This window comes from Scomber japonicus, chromosome 15, assembly GCF_027409825.1.
Source record: "Scomber japonicus isolate fScoJap1 chromosome 15, fScoJap1.pri, whole genome shotgun sequence".
Taxonomy (NCBI): Eukaryota; Metazoa; Chordata; class Actinopteri; order Scombriformes; family Scombridae; genus Scomber; species Scomber japonicus.
The window spans coordinates 4,487,828-4,504,359 of NC_070592.1; the positions used below are offsets into that span (position 1 = coordinate 4,487,828).

The 16,532-nt window shown below is 45.9% G+C and overlaps 1 protein-coding gene across 1 annotated transcript in view; it reads left to right on the forward strand.

Moving 5' to 3' along the window:
• The window catches only part of LOC128374703 (cell division control protein 42 homolog), a 22,959-nt gene extending 18,333 nt beyond the window's left edge, over positions 1-4,626 (forward strand). The window contains 1 exon segment of the mRNA XM_053334966.1: positions 4,482-4,626. Within this exon segment, the coding sequence (XP_053190941.1) occupies positions 4,482-4,571 (90 nt within the window). The 3' untranslated portion in view covers positions 4,572-4,626.
• The last annotated feature ends 11,906 nt before the right edge of the window (positions 4,627-16,532 follow it).

Below are 16,532 nucleotides of genomic sequence, written 5' to 3' on the forward strand. Positions count from 1 at the left end.
CCATGATGAGCCTCATCCTGCTTCATCACGCAGGTTCAGAGAATTGACTGAGGCACATGAGTTATCGGATGTGTGGAGGGCTTTTCATGGCCTTCACAGGCAGTACACCTGGAGTCACTGTAGGGACAACAAGATCTCTCTGGCCAGGTTAGACCGGCTGTACTGTTTTAAACATCACGCAAACATTTTTAACAGTTGTCACATTAACCCAGTGGGTTTCTCTGACCACTGCCTTGTTTATGGCTCTGTTTTAATAAAGAGTGTGCGTTTGCAGAGTGCCTACTGGCATTTTTAACAGCACTTTACTGCAGAGCAAGGATTTAGAGCAGCTTTTGAGTGTTTCTGGGTTGCTCACAGACAAAGTAAGCGTGATTTTAACTGTGTACAGCAGTGGTGGGATTTTGGCAAATCTCAGGTCAGGCAGTTGTGTCAGCAGTTCACTCGCAATGTCACCAGAGACTTAACCAGATCTATGAAGGACCTGGAGATTCAGATGGTAGAACTGCAGGGTTTGGTAGATTCTACAGGAGATCGAGGGCTTTTAGTTTCCCTCAAATCCAAAAAGTCGGCTCTGGCCAACCTGCTGGGCATTGCAGCACAGGGAGCTCTGGTCAGGTCACGTTTTCTCAACGTTTCACAGATGGACGCCCCCTCTCAGTTTTTCTTTGGTCTGGAGAAGAGGAATGGTCAGAGGAAGGTGGTTCACTCCTTAGATCTGGCGGCGGCTCTGTGGTCTCAGACTCTGCTGGGATCAGGAGGCTCGCAGCCAGCTACTACAAGGACTTGTTTAGGAGTGAATACACATCGAACTCACCATTGTGCAGTAGCTTCTTCACAGGTCTCCCTCAGGTAGATGCTGAGGACAACGGCATGCTGGAGTCTCCACTAACACTTGCTGAACTGCACACGGCTCTGATGAGTCTACAGAGTGGCAGAGCTCCAGGCCTAGATGGCCTACCTGTAGACTTATATAAGTCGTTCTGGCCAGTACTGGGTGATGACTTGCTGGAAGTCATCTCAAGCAGCCTGGAAACAGGACGGCTGCCTCTGAGTTGCAGGAGGGCGGTCATCACCCTGCTGCCAAAGAAAGGAGACCTGCAAGAGCTGAAAAACTGGAGACCTGTCTCACTGCTCTGCACGGACTATAAGATCCTGTCCAAGGTCCTGGCCACCAGACTGAGAGGGGTGATGGCTTCTATTGTCCACACTGACCAGACTTACTGTGTGCCCGGCAGGCTAATAAGTGACAATGTCACTTTAATTCGTGATGTTTTGGAGGTCTCTGGCTCATTGGCTGTAGATACTGGTCTGATTTCAATAGACCAGGAAAAGGCTTTTGACCGGGTTGAACACCAGTACCTCTGGCTAGCCTTGGCTGCTTTTGGGTTCAGCCCAGGTCTCATAGCCAAGATCCAGGTTCTGTACAGTGACATTGCGAGTGTACTGAAAATCAATGGAGGTCTGAGTGCCCCGTTCAGTGTTCAGAGAGGGGTCAGACAGGGCTGTCCCCTCTCTGGCATGCTGTACTCTTTAGCCATCGAGCCGCTGCTGCACAAGCTGAGAGCTGACCTGAGTGGAGTCACTTTCCCCGGCTGTGATGTACATTTTAAATTGTCCGCATATGCCGATGATGTCATTGTCCTGGTCAATTCTCAGCGTGACATCAACATCTTAGAGCAGACTGTACATCACTTTGGCTGCATCTCCTCAGCCAAAGTAAATTGGGAGAAGAGTGAGGCGGTCATGGTGGGGGACAGGCTGGGGGATCGACTCAGGCTACCCGGTGGTCTAGTATGGAAGAGCGGAGGACTCAAGTATCTAGGAGTGTTTTTAGGCAACGACGTGTTTTTAAAGAAAAATTGGGAGAATGTTTTAGAGCGGGTAAAGGGAAGACTGATGAAGTGGACATGGACTGTTAAAGCCTGTCTTACCGAGGTCGGGTTTTAATTGTAAACAATCTTGTTTCCTCCGCTCTGTGGCACCGGCTGGCCTGCATCGATCCCCCACCGTCTCTTCTGTCACAGGTCCAGAGGGTTTTAGTTAATTTTTTTTGGGACAGGTTACACTGGGTTCCTCAGAGTGTCCTCTTTTAACGAAGGAGGAAGGAGGACAGGGCCTGGTCCATCTGGCCAGCAGGGGCGCCACCTTTCGCCTCCAGTTCATCCAGAGACTGCTAACCGGGCCTGCAGACCTGGTGTGGAGACCCTTGTCCTGCTGCATCCTGCAGCGGTTTGGTGGTCTGGGACTGGATCTACCTCTGTTCCTCATGGACTCGGAGAAGATGAGAAATGTATCTCTGCCGGATTTTTATAAGAGTGTGTTTTCTGTGTGGACTCTGCTGAGGAAGCAGAGGCAGGGACAGACTGATCTCTGTACTGGCTCCTCAGGGAACCTGTACTGTGTGGAGGACTGTTGGACTGTCCTGGCTGGGCTGGACCCCACTCTGTCCAGGATGCTTCACGCTGCAGGAGTTTTCACTCTGGGGCAGGTGGTGGAGCTGGCTGGACCTCGGCTGGAGGATCCTGCTGGACTGGCTGCTCGGCTGGGGCTAAGGTCAACACGGGTCGCGGGTCAGGTACTGAGGCAGTGGAAGCAGAAGCTGACTGAACAACAGGTCTTATTGTTGACCAGCTTCTGTGACGGTGCACTCCTGCCAAACAGTTCTGATCCGTATCCTGCCATCACACTGGTCCCTGATTTTAAGGAGTGTTCTGGTGTGTTCCTTGGACCTGTTCACTCTGGAGGCGCTTCTTTGGAGGACGCCTCAGGAAAGACACTGTACCAGATGCTGGTAAAAACTTTAAACAGGAGGACACTGAATGGGCGCAGTGACACCCCATGGAGGGCCTACCTCAACCTGCATCCTGATGCAAGGCCGGCATGGAGGTCTTTGTATAAACCTCCTCTCACTAAGAGGCATGGGGACTTGCAGTGGAGGATCCTCCATGGCATCATAGCCGTGAACTCTTTCATTGCAGTGATCAATCCTGCTGTAGAGGACAGCTGTCCTTTCTGCAGCCTCAGGGAGACACTGTTCCATTGTTTTTATGAATGTTCACGGCTCACACCTCTGTTCTCACTGTTACATCATGTTTTTACTAAGTGTGGAGAAGTTTTTACTAAGCAGGTTTTTATCTGTGGTTTTAAATACACTCGCCAACAGAAGGACAAATGTCACTTTTTAAACTTTGTTCTAGGACAAGCAAAGATGGCGGTGTACATGAGCCGCAGGAGGAAGGTGGAGGAAGACACACACATTGATGTGATCCCTGTTTTTAAGAACTTGGTAAAGTCCAGACTGCTGGTGGAGTTCAGCTTTTACAGAGCGGCTCAGGACCTGCAGAGGTTCCAGCAGGTCTGGACCTGTGGGGAGCTGCTCTGCTCTGTGGTTGAGGAGCAGTTAGTATTCGGACAAGTGCTGAACTCAATATAATGTCTGTGTAGATGGACTCTGTGTTAATGTGATGTAATCTGTTTTTATACAGAATACCTACTGATAAATAAATGTTGGTTTGAAAAATCAAAATCTCTCTCTCTGTCTCTCTCTCCCTCTCTCTCTCTCTGTCTCTCTCTCTCTGTCTCTCTCTCTCTCTCTCTCTCTCTCTCTCTCTGTCTCTCTCTCTCTCTCTCTCTGTCTCTCTCTCCCTCTCTCTCCCTCTCTCTCTCTGTCTCTCTCTCTCTCTCTCTCTCTCTCTCTCTCTCTGTCTCTCTCTCTCTCTCTCTCTCTGTCTCTCTCTGTGCTCGAGTTGATGATTTTATGATTAGCGGATTAGTGCCGTGAAAGTTTTGTGTACAGTAGAAGAAGCAGAAACAAGTACATCTTTTTTTTACATATTTCAGCCTTTTTTGAGACTTTTTTTAAATCCACAGATGCTTCTATTAACCAGGCGGGGAGCTCTGGTCCTCTGAAATGAGGCCAACCAGGAAGTAACTTAGAGCTGCATTCTATCAAAAGGGCACCAGGGGGCGACCGTCTCTATACAAGTCAATGGAGAATTCACCAACTTCTCACTTGATTTCTAACCTCAGTAAACGTTTTCAAAATGTGTTTATGGTCTCAATCGCTAGTTTAAAGCCTTCTTCAATGCAGTATGATGTTCATTTGGGACATTTTGGCCTCCCTGATTTTATATTTGACGATAAAGCAGGGTATGCATTAGGGCGTGGCTACATCCTGATTGACAGGTTGATTGACCAATGTCCTCGAGATCCAGCCCTCGCAACCATAGCAACCTCCCCGCTCCGCCCATGGCCCCGCCTCATGCCCATATAAGTAGAATACGTGTTTTTATTTTTCCCAACATGCACCTGAAATTTTCAAGATGGCGCTGCCTAGATTAGAAACTATTGGCTTCTGAGCAGCAGTCCACAAACCAATGGGTGACGTCACGGATGTGACGTCCATTTCTTTTATACAATCTATGGCTCCAACATGGAAACCTTTTATAATCAGTGTTTCTCTTTCTCCGTCTGTTTCTCAGAGAGGTTTGAAGAACGTGTTTGACGAGGCGATCCTGGCAGCTCTGGAGCCTCCAGACACCAAACCCAAGAAGCGCTGCATCCTGCTATAGACGCCACAACACGACGACGACGATGACAAGGAGGAGGAAGAGGAAGTGGAAGTGGAAGAGGAAGTGGAGGTGGACAGGGGCGGGGGGGGGATGAACCCGGATGGGGAACTGAGGGATTGGGGATGTAAAGGTGGAAGAGGTAGACATTGTTTAAACAGTGCCTTCAGCCGTAAAAACGTGTCGCTATAACAACGACTAACACACATTTTTTGAACAACACTCCTCACTAACAATGAAACAGGGTTTTTTTTTTTTTTTTTAATCAGCCGAGGAGGCAAAAGTTGAGCAATAGAAGAAGAGGTCCGAAAAAAAACCCCTCAGTTGATGCCTTAAAGATAAAGAGTGTGGATGGAGTCACGGTTACGGCCGACGATCCGCCTTAAAAACACCATAGAAAACATTCAGTCACTTGTTTTTTGGTCAGCTGTGATGCGTTCACTGCTGCTGGGATTTTCCAAACTCCTGGAAATTTGGGCTAATTCTAAGGTTGTTTTTTTTTTTTGATGAATTTAAAAGAAGCAAAAAAAAAAGAAATATATTGTTTGTATGTTCCAGTTTTTTGTCTCCGCTCCGAATGTTTGTGAGGATGATGATGATGTGATGTGGAGATTTTGGGGTTGGCTACTTTTACAACTGACCTTTTTTTTTTTTTTCTTCTGTGCAATACTGTCAGAAAATAAACCTTTTAAATCCCAAATATACACTTTTAAATATATATATTAAAAAATACTGAGTCAAGAATTTCTGTTGCCCAACAATGTTCTTTAACCTTCCTGTCATCCTCCCGGGTCAAATTGACCCCGTCTGTTTTTACTGTTCCTTCCTTCCTCCCTTCCTTTTTTCCTCCTTCCTTCCTTCCTCCCTCCTTTTCTTCCTCCCTCCTTTCCTTCCTTCATTCCTCCCATCCTCCCTCCCTCCTTCCTTCCTTCCTCTGTCCTTCCTATCCTTCATCCCTTCCTTCCTCCCTCCTTTCCTACCTTCCTTCCTTCCTTCCTTCCTTCCTCCCTCCTACCTTCCTTCCTTCCTTCCTCTGTCCTCCCTTCCTTTCTCCCTCCTCTCCTTCCTTCCTACCTCCTTGCCTTTCTTCCTCCTCCCTTCTTTTCTTCCCTCCCTCCTACCTTCCTTCCTTCCTTCCTTCCTTGTCCCTCCCTCCTCCTTTCCTTCCTTTCTTTCTTCCCTCCTTCCTTCCTCCCTCCTTTCCTTTCTTCCTCCTCCCTTCTTTTCCTCCCTTCTTCCCCCCTTCCATCCTTCCTCCCTTCCTTCCTTGACTCGAGGACAACAGGAGGGTTAAATTGATGATATATCTTTGCAGCAACTAATCTGATTTTTTTTTTTTTTTTTTTTAAAGTGCCAAACTGAGGATCAGGTCAAGCATAAAAACTCACTTTCCTCTGGCAGGTATTCAAATATAAGCTCCGACTGTAACCTGACTTCATCCAGATCAGTAGAAAAGAGCTTCACATCATCGCTTAGAGAAGACAATTAGAGTTTCTATTAGAGCTTTAATGACACACACACACACACACACACACACACACACACACACACTCACACTCATAAATGTGCACACATGCGTATTTGCAATAATGGAATGACATGAGTGAAGAAGCTGCAGGCTGTGTGTTAACGTCAGCTGCTTCAGGAAGAATGTAATCCTCATAGTTTGGAGGTTTGGAGGTTTTTAGAGTCACAGGAAGTTAATTTAACAGCAGAAATCAGAAAAATGTGCAGAGACAAACACATTTTTATTGTTTTATTGTTTTCTCCGCCTCAGTTTCACAAAAGTCCTTTTCTCTTCAGTCACGCTGCTTTTTTTTCTTTTTTTTTTTTTTTTTCTCTCACTGAGTGGACACGATGTCACTATAATGGAGTTTTAACATCAATTAATTAGATAATATGTTTAATTTTAGGCATTAATTATAATTGCTGCAGCCAAGTATCACTGTTCTGTGTTCTTAAAGCTGAGAATGAATCATTATAATAATTTAATGTGACTTAAATGTCAACTGTGATCTGATTATTTGACATTAATCATTTTATCTGACAGATTTAGTCTTTTTTTTTTTTTTTTTTAAGGCGTAAATCATTTCAGTCTCGAAATCATTCTTTCCTTAAAACACTCCCAGCTGCCTTTAACCTTCCTGTCGTCCTCCCGGGTCAAATTGACCCCGTCTGTTTTTACTGTTCCTTCCTTCCTCCCTTCTTTCCTTTCCTTTCCTCCGTCCTTCCTTCCTCCCTTCTTGCCTTTCCTCACTTCCTTCCTCCCTCCCTCTTTTTCTTCCTTTTTCCTTCCTTCCTTCTTTCTTTCCTCCTGTCCTCCCTCCTTCCATCCTTCCTCCTTCTTTTCTTCCTCCCTCCCTCCCTCCTTTCTTTCCTTCTTCCTTCCTTCCTCCCTCCTTTCCTTCCTTCTTTCCTCCCGTCCTTCCTCCTTCTTTTCTTCCTCCCTCCCTCCCTCCCTCCTACCTTCCTTCCTTCCTTCCTTCCTCTGTCCTCCCTTCCTTTCTCCCTCCTCTCCTTCCTTCCTACCTCCTTGCCTTTCTTCCTCCTCCCTTCTTTCCTTACCTCCCTTCCTTCCCTCCCCCCTCCCTCCCTCCTACCTTCCTTCTTTCCTCCATCCTTCCTTTCCTTCCTTTCCTTCCTTCTTTCTTCCTTCCTTCCTTCCTTCCTTCCTTCCTTCCTTCCTTCCTTGACTTGAGGACAACAGGAGGGTTAAATATTTTTTTTTTCTCTCCTATTCAAAAACATTTCTGCCTTATTGCTTAAAAACCAGTCAAACTAGTTTTTTTAAAGGTGCAGTCTGTAGATTTATAGACATCCAGCAGAACTGACGATTATAATGGGTCCGTGTTTCTTCTTCCTTCTTTCCTTCCTTCCTTCCTTCCTTCCATCTGTCCTCCCTTCCTTCTTTCCGTCCTTCCTTCCATCCTCCCTCCCTCTCTCCTTCTTTCCTTCCTTCCTTCCTCCCTTCCTTCCTTCTGTCCTTCCTTCCTTCCTTCCTTCTTTTTTCTTAGTTCCTTCCTTCCTTCCTTCTGTCTGTCTGTCCGTCCTTCACTGTCTGTCTTTCCTCCCTTCCTTCCCTTCTTATTTCCTTCCTTCCTTCCTTCCTTCCTTCTTTCTTTCCATCTTTTTAATGATCCGGCCCACTTGAGATCAAACTGGTCTGTATGCGGCTCTTGGATGTTTTCGGGGAGCTTAAATCAAACTTATGTTGAACGCTTTCTAATCGAGCCAAGACGACAGGAAGTCTCACATTTCTGGCTTCATTTTATACCTGCGACAAAAGCGCTGGCTCCGTCCGAAGGTAAGCTGTGAGCTTTAGAGGAGAGATGCTGTTAGCTGGATTTTGTTACCTTTGGACGGACCAGGCTCGCTGTTTCCTTCTGTTTCTTCTCAACAAGAAAGGGAATAAATAAAGTTCCCCAAATGCAGAATATATTACTTTTTTTTTTTTTTAAGGTGGAGTCAGCGGAGAAAGAGTGTCAGTGTTTGATCTCTCTCCCTTCAGTTTATACATCAGTGCCTTCTGTTGCTTGATGAAGAGTGAGTAAGCGTTGTGTAGTTCGGTCGGAGCCACTTTGACTGTTTCCCCCGTTTACAGTTTACTGTGAATGAACACTGGATTATATTGTTTCAGCGCGCACACACACACACACATACACACACATTTCGCTGAATTTGACTTTATAATAAGTGTATTGGATTAAAAAATTTAAATCGCTGACTGCACCAGTTTTTGTTTCCCAGTTTGTTCAAATGCAAACACTCAAAACTCACTCTGAGTGTCTTCTTCATAAAGTTGCTCGCTGTGTTTTAGAGCACAAGAAAGTGTCTCTGATCTGGAGCTGCTAACTGACAGGAGGAAGAGCTCTGAGTGTATTTATTTAAAGTCTGTGTAAAGTAAGAATAAATATGTGTTCTGAGTTTGACATACAACAGAAAAGTGTGTTGTTAACCACCCTGCCAAATTTGAATGATTAAAAAAAATCGCCAAATATATGAAATTAGGCTTCAAAGTTGTGTAAAAATCAGCCTCTTTCTCTGCTCTCAAACGCTGTGGGCGTGGCCGCCGAGTCCGCTGAAGCCCCGCCCCCTACCAAGTGTCACCTGTCAATCAAAGTCACCACCTCTACCAGAAACATGGACGCTATGTCTGATAGCTTTCTGCTGCTAACTCAGCTGCTAGCTCGGCGGCTAACTCAGCTGCTAGCTTGGTGGCTAACTCAGCTAACTGGCTAACTGTAGACTGTAGTAGTAGTAGTGTGTGCTGAATGTATTTCTACCTCTACAGCAGCAGGGGCGGGTTTATGCTAATCACTAAATCCTGAACACAGAAATCTTGAAACACAGTTTGTGAAGCCTAGCTCCACAATTCAAATCTAAATGGTTGAAATGCTTTTTACACCTTTTTTAGAAATACATTTATGACCTATTTAATGTGTTTAGAAGAAAATATCTGAATTCACTTTACATGGTCTTTAAGCAGCAGCAACAGTGAGCGCTCTGAGGGGGTTTATTTTGGTTTTTATGTACGTAGCATCGCCATCCTGCAGAAACTATAATATTAAATCACGAGGAGAAACATTTATAGAATCTGTATTTGGCGCTAAAACATACGTACATCGACCGAAATGTGGATTTAAATGCATTTTGAACACAACTGGGAAGCAGAATCTGGTATCACATGACTTCATATTCCTTCTTTCTTACTTCAGCAAAAACTGTGTGAAAAATTATGCTGACATTGCAAACTACAAAAAAAAAAAAAAAAAAAAAAAAGATCTTATCATCAACTCTTCTCCTTCAAAATAAAAGGGTTTTTTTTTTTTTTTTTTTTTCCTTTTTTTTTAGTTTCTATCCACAGAACTGGAAATGTGCCTGTGTGGACAGAAGCTAGGTTTTTTTTTTTGGCCTTAAGGTTCCTCTTAATGTGGTAATGTGTCCTCCTTCCTGTCGTCCTGCCGGGTCAAATTGACCCCATCTGTTTAGACTCTTCCTTCCTTCCTTCTTTCCTTCCTTCCTCCCTTCTTTCCCTCCTCCATCTCCTTTTCTTCCTTCCTTCCCCCTACCTTCCTCTCTTTCTTCTCTCCTTCTTTCCTCCCTCCCTCCTACCTTCTTTCCTTCCTTACTTCTTTCCTACCTTCCTTATTTCCTTTCCTCCCTTCCTCCCTCCCTTCTACCTTCTTTCCTCCCTCCCTCCCTCCTACCTTCCTTCCTTACTTACTTCTTTCCTCCCTTCCGTCCTACATCCCCCTTTCTTCCTTCTGTCGTTCCTTCCTTTCTCTCTCCTTCCTTCCTTCCTTCCTTCCTCCCTGCCTTCTTTCCTTTACTCCCTTCTTCCCTTCTTCCCTCCCTCCTACCTTCCTTCCTTCCTTACTTCTTTCCTCCATCCTTCCTTCCTCCCTCCCTCCCTTCCTTCCTTGACTTTAGGCCTAAAGAGGAACCAACCATATGAACCTTTAAACTGGGTATTTTTTTCTTCCTATTAAAATAAACTTAAATTCCACTTTTATGTATTTTTGGTTTTAAAGAGATGACGGTTTATTCAGATAATGTAAAGATGATGATTACAAGTATTATTATTATTATTATTTTTTTTTGGCTCCTTTTTGTTTCTTTGGGAACATTTTAGCAGTTTCTTTTTTTTCCCTTCCATCCATCCTTCCTTCCTTCCTTCCATCCTTCCTCCTTTCCTTCCTTCTTCCTCCCTTCCCTTCCTTCCTCCCTTCCTTCTTTCCTCTGTCCTTCCTCCCTTCCTTTCCTTCCTCCCTTCCTTCTTTCCTCTGTCCTTCCTCCCTTCCCTTCCTTCCTCAGTTCCTTCTTTCCTCTGTCCTTCTTTCCTTCCTTCCTTCTTTCCTTCTTTCTTTCCGTCCTTCCCTCCTTCCTACCTCCCTTCCTTCCTCCCTTCCATCCTTCCTTCCTTCCATCCTTCCTTATTCCTTCTTCCTCCCTTCCTTCCTTCCTTCCATCCTCTCTCCTTTCCTTCCTTCCTTCCCTCCTTCCTTCCTTCCTTCCATCCTTCCTTCTTTCTATCCTCTCTCCTTTCCTTCCATCCTTCCCTTCCTTCCTCCCTTCTTTCTTTCCTGTTCATCCTTCCTTCCTTCCATCCTCTCTCCTTTCCTTCCATCTTCCTCCCTTCTTCCTCCCTTCCATCCTTCCTTCCTTCCATCCTCTCTCCTTTCCTTCCTTCTTCCTCCCTTCCATCCTTCCTTCCTTCTTTCCTTCCTTCCTTCCTTCCATCCTCTCTCCTTTCCTTCCTTCCTTCCCTCCTTCCTTCCTTCCTTCCATCCTTCCTTCTTTCTATCCTCTCTCCTTTCCTTCCATCCTTCCCTTCCTTCCTCCCTTCTTTCTTTCCTGTTCATCCTTCCTTCCTTCCATCCTCTCTCCTTTCCTTCCTTCTTCCTCCCTTCTAGCCTTCCTTCCTTCCATCCTCTCTCCTTTCCTTCCTTCTTCCTCCCTTCTATCCTTCCTTCCTTCCATCCTCTCTCCTTTCCTTCCTTCTTCCTCCCTTCTTCCTCCCTTCCATCCTTCCTTCCTTCCATCCTCTCTCCTTTTTTTTTTTTTTTTTGTCTTTTTTTTTCTTCTTAGATTTTTTTTTTTTGACTATTACTTGACGGTTGAGTGCCAACAGTGTGACGAACTAAACGATCCTGATAATAAGCTTCTAATCTAATTGTTAAAAAAAATAAAAAATGAAATAAATGAAATAAAATAAACGTGCAGCGACAGACGGCAGAAATAACAGCCGGAGCAATAAATGAATAAATAAATAAATGAATAATTACAGAGATGAGAAAACGTTGATGAATGTTGGAAATGTTTGAAAATAATAAAAAACTATACTTGAACGTTGTTTCAGCACAAAGTCTTTTTGTCTTTTTCTGCTCCAGTTTCTCCTCTCCTTCCTTCCTTCTTTCCTTCCTTCCTTCCTCCCTTCCTTCTTTCCTCTGTACTTCTTTCCTCCATCCTTCTTTCCTTCCTTCCTCCCTACCTTTCCATCCTCCCTTCCTTCTTTCCTCTCTCCTTCTTTCCTTCCTTCCTCAATTCTTTCTTTCTTCTGTCCTTCTTTCCTTCCTTCTTTCCTTCCTTCCTCCCTACCTTCCGTCTGTCCTTACTCCCTCCCTCCTTCTCTCTTTCCTCCATCCCCTTTCTTCCTTCCTTCCTTCCTTCCTTTCCTTCCTCCCTTCCTTCTTTCCTCTGTACTTCTTTCCTCCATCCTTCATTCATATCTTCCTCCCTTCCTTCTTTCCTCCATCCTTCCTTCCTCCCTCCCTCCCACCTTTCCTTCCTTCCTCCCTCCTTTCCTTCCTTCCTTCCTTCTTCCTTGACTCAAAGACAACAATTCACTTTTTGTCTTTTTCTGCTCCAGTTTTTCCTCTCTTTCCTTCTTTCCTCCATCCTTCATTCATTCCTTCCTTCTTTCCTCCCTTCCTTCTTTCCTCTGTCCTTCTTTCCTTCCTTCCTTCCTTTCTTCTTTCCTTCTTTCCTTCCTTCTTTCCGTCCTTCCTCCCTTCCTTCTTTCCTCTGTCCTTCTTTCCTCCATCCTTCAATCCTTCCTTTCCTTCCTCCCTTCCTTCCACCCTCCCTTCCATCCTTCCTTCCTTTCCTTCCTCCCTTCCTCTGTCCTTCCTTCCATCCTTCCTTCTTCCTCCCTTCCATCCTTCTATCCTCTCTCCTTTCCGTCTTTCTTCCTCCCTTCCATCCTTCCTTCCTTCCATCCTTTCTCCTTTTCTTCCTTCTTTCCTTCCCTCCTTCCATCTATCCTCCTTTCATTCCTCCTTCCTCCATCCTTCCCTTACATTCCTTCCTTCCTTCCATCCTCTCTCCTTTCCATTCTTCTTTCCTTCCTCCCTTCCTTCCTTGACTCCAGCAGCTGATTTCCATCCTCGGAGAGCATTAATGAGTTAATGCAGTACTCTACAGTGGCCTTCCCTTCCTCTGTCCTTCCTTCCATCCTTCCTTCCTTCCATCTATCCTCCTTTCCTTCCTTCCCTCCTTCCATCCTTCCTTTCCTTCCTTCTTCCTCCCTTCCATCCTTCCTTCCATACTCTTTCCTTTCCTTTCTTCTTCCTCCCTTCCTTCCTTTCCCTCCTTCCTCCTTCCTCCCTTCCTCTGTCCTTCCTTCAATCCTTCCTTCCTTCCATCTATCCTCCTTTCCTTCCTTCCCTCCTTCCATCCTTCCTTTCCTTCCTTTCCTTCCTTCTTCCTCCCTTCCATCCTTCCTTCCATACTCTTTCCTTTCCTTTCTTCTTCCTCCCTTCCTTCCTTCCTTCCATACTCTTTCCTTTCCTTTCTTCTTCCTCCCTTCCTTCCTTTCCCTCCTTCCTCCTTCCTCCCTTCCTCTGTCCTTCCTTCCATCCTTCCTTCCTTCCATCTATCCTCCTTTCATTCCTCCTTCCTCCCTTCCTCTGTCCTTCCCTTCCATCCTTCCTTCCTTCCATCCTCTCTCCTTTCCATTCTTCTTTCCTTCCTCCCTTCCTTCCTTGACTCCAGCAGCTGATTTCCATTCTCGGAGAGCATTAATGAGTTAATGCAGTACTCTACAGTGGCCTTCCCTTCCTCTGTCCTTCCTTCCATCCTTCCTTCCTTCCATCTATCCTCCTTTCCTTCCTTCCCTCCTTCCATCCTTCCTTTCCTTCCTTCTTCCTCCCTTCCATCCTTCCTTCCATACTCTTTCCTTTCCTTTCTTCTTCCTCCCTTCCATCCTTCCTTCCATACTCTTTCCTTTCCTTTCTTCTTCCTCCCTTCCTTCCTTTCCCTCCTTCTTCCTTCCTCCCTTCCTCTGTCCTTCCTTCAATCCTTCCTTCCTTCCATCTATCCTCCTTTCATTCCTCCTTCCTCCCTTCCTCTGTCCTCCCTCCCATCCTTCCTTCTTTCCTTCCATCCTCTCTCCTTTCCTTTCTTCTTCCTCCCTTCCTTCCTTTCCCTCCTTCCTCCTTCCTCCCTTCCTCTGTCCTTCCTTCAATCCTTCCTTCCTTCCATCTATCCTCCTTTCATTCCTCCTTCCTCCCTTCATCTGTCCTCCCTTCCATCCTTCCTTCTTTCCTTCCATCCTCTCTCCTTTCCTTCCTTCTTCCTCCCTTCCTTCCTTGACTCCAGCAGCTGATTCCCATCCTCGGAGAGCATTAATGAGTTAATGCAGTACTCTACAGTGGCCTTCCCTTCCTCTGTCCTTCCTTCCATCCTTCCTTCCTTCCATCTATCCTCCTTTCCTTCCTTCCCTCCTTCCATCCTTCCTTTCCTTCCTTCTTCCTCCTTCCTCCCTTCCATCCTTCCTTCCATACTCTTTCCTTTCCTTTCTTCTTCCTCCCTTCCATCCTTCCTTCCATACTCTTTCCTTTCCTTTCTCCTTCCTCCCTTCCTTCCTTTCCCTCCTTCCTCCTTCCTCCCTTCCTCTGTCCTTCCTTCCATCCTTCCTTCTTCCTCCCTCCCTTCCATCCTTTCTTCCTCCTTTCCTTGCTTTTTCCTCCCTTCCATCCTTCCTTCCACCTTTCCTTGCTTCTTCCTCCCTTCCTTCCTTTCCCTCCTTCCATCCTTTCTTCTTCCTCCCTTCCATCCTTCCTTCATTCCATCCTCTCTCCTTTCCTTGCTTCTTCCTCCCTTCCTTCCTTCTCCCTTCCACTCTTCCTTCCTCCTTTCCTTGCTTCTTCCTCCCTTCCATCCTTCCATCCTTCCTTGCTCTTTTCCTTCCTTCTTCCTCCCTTCCTTCCTTGACTCCAGCAGCTGATTCCCATCCTCGGAGAGCATTAATGAGTTAATGCAGTACTCTACAGTGGCCTTCCCTTCCTCTGTCCTTCCGTCCATCCTTCCTTCCATCCTTCCTTCCTTCCATCTATCCTCCTTTCCTTCCTTCCCTCCTTCCATCCTTCCTTTCCTTCCTTCTTCCTCCCTTCCATCCTTCCTTCTTCCTTCCTTTCCTTCCTCCTTTCCTCTGTCCTTCCTTCCATCCTCCCTTCCATCCTTCCTTTTTCTTCCCTTCCATCCTTCCTTCCTTCCATCCTCTCTCCTTTCCATCCGTCCTTCCTTCCATCCTCCCTTCCATCCTTCCTTTTTCTTCCCTTCCATCCTTCCTTCATTCCATCCTCTCTCCTTTCCTTCCTTCTTCCTCCCTTCCATCCTTCCATCCTTCCTTGCTCTTTTCCTTCCTCCTTTCCTTGCTTCTTCCTCCCTTCCATCCTCTCTCCTTTCCTTCCTTCTTCCTCCCTTCCTTCCTTGACTCCAGCAGCCGATTCCCATCCTCGGGAGAGCATTAATGAGTTAATGCAGTACTCTACAGTGGCCTTCCCTTCCTCTGTCCTTCCGTCCATCCTTCTTCCATCCTTCCTTCCTTCCATCTATCCTCCTTTCCTTCCTTCCCTCCTTCCATCCTTCCTTTCCTTCCTTCTTCCTCCCTTCCATCCTTCCTTCTTCCTTCCTTTCCTTCCTCCTTTCCTCTGTCCTTCCTTCCATCCTCCCTTCCATCCTTCCTTTTCTTCCCTTCCATCCTTCCTTCCTTCCATCCTCTCTCCTTTCCATCCGTCCTTCCTTCCATCCTCCCTTCCATCCTTCCTTTTTCTTCCCTTCCATCCTTCCTTCATTCCATCCTCTCTCCTTTCCTTCCTTCTTCCTCCCTTCCATCCTTCCATCCTTCCTTGCTCTTTTCCCTTCCTCCTTTCCTTGCTTCTTCCTCCCTTCCATCCTCTCTCCTTTCCTTCCTTCTTCCTCCCTTCCTTCCTTGACTCCAGCAGCTGATTCCCATCCTCGGAGAGCATTAATGAGTTAATGCAGTACTCTACAGTGGCCAGCAGGGGGAGCCCTTCCACTGGTTTTCAATAGATACAGTATGCAAATGACCTGAGTTCATTTTGATTGGCAGAGTAAAATGGATCCTTCAGACCTATGACCGCAGCATGGAGGCTCGGCACCTTCATCATCATCCTCTTCCTCATTCTTCTTCTTCTTCTTTCTCTCCATGTTTTTGTTTTTTTTTCTATATCTGAGGTTTGAGGTCTTTTTGGGTTTGGACCAAAAATAAAAACTTGAGTCAGCTCCATTTTCGCAACCCTTTTCTCTCACCACAGAGTCAAACACTGTCCTCATTATATTACAACACGCTCGCTGATTGGATGACTTCCTGTTCAGACTTCCTGTTCAGACTTAACCTCAACCGCTCCTTGTTTGGTGGTAATTTAGGAACAACTTCACCTCTGTGTTAAAGCTGAGTTCATATATATATAGATTATATATTAATATTGTGATAGGGTTAGAATGGATGTCGTAATAAAATGGTGAAATACCTCCTTTCATTCCTTTCCTTCTTCCTCCCTTCCTCCCTCCTTCCTTCCTTCTTCTCCTCCTTTCCTTCCTCCTTCCTTCTTCCCTCCTTTCCTTCCTTCCTCCCTCTCTCCTTCCTTCCTTCCATAATATCCACATTACTGATGATTATTACTTATTTCAAATTTCTCCTACCTCTGTCCTTCTTTCCTTCCTTCCTTCCTTCCCTCCTTCCAATCTTCCTTTCCTTCCTCCCTTCCTTCTTTCCTCTGTCCTTCCTTCATTCTTCCTTTCTTTCTCCTCTCTCCTTCCTTCCTTCCTTCCTCTCTCCTTCCTTCCTCCCTTCTTCCCTCCTTTCCTTCCTTCTTCTTCCCTTCATCATTCTTTTTTCCCTCCTTTCCTTCCTTCCTTCCTCCCTCCTTTCCTTCTCTCCTTCCTTCCTTCTTTCCCTCCTTTCCCTCCCTCCTTTCCTTCCTTCCCTTCCTTCATCCCTCCCTCCTTTCCTTCCTTCTTCCTCCCGTCATCCTTCTTTCCTCCCTCCTTTCCTTCCTCCTCCCTTCCTTCCCTTCCTCCCTCTCTCCTTCCTTCCTTCCTTCCTCCCTTCTTCCCTTCCTTCCTTCCTCCCTCCTTTCGTTCTCTCCTTCCTTCCTTCTTTCTTCCTTCCCTCCTCCTTTCCTTCCTTCCTTCCTCCCTCCTTTACTTCCTTTCCTT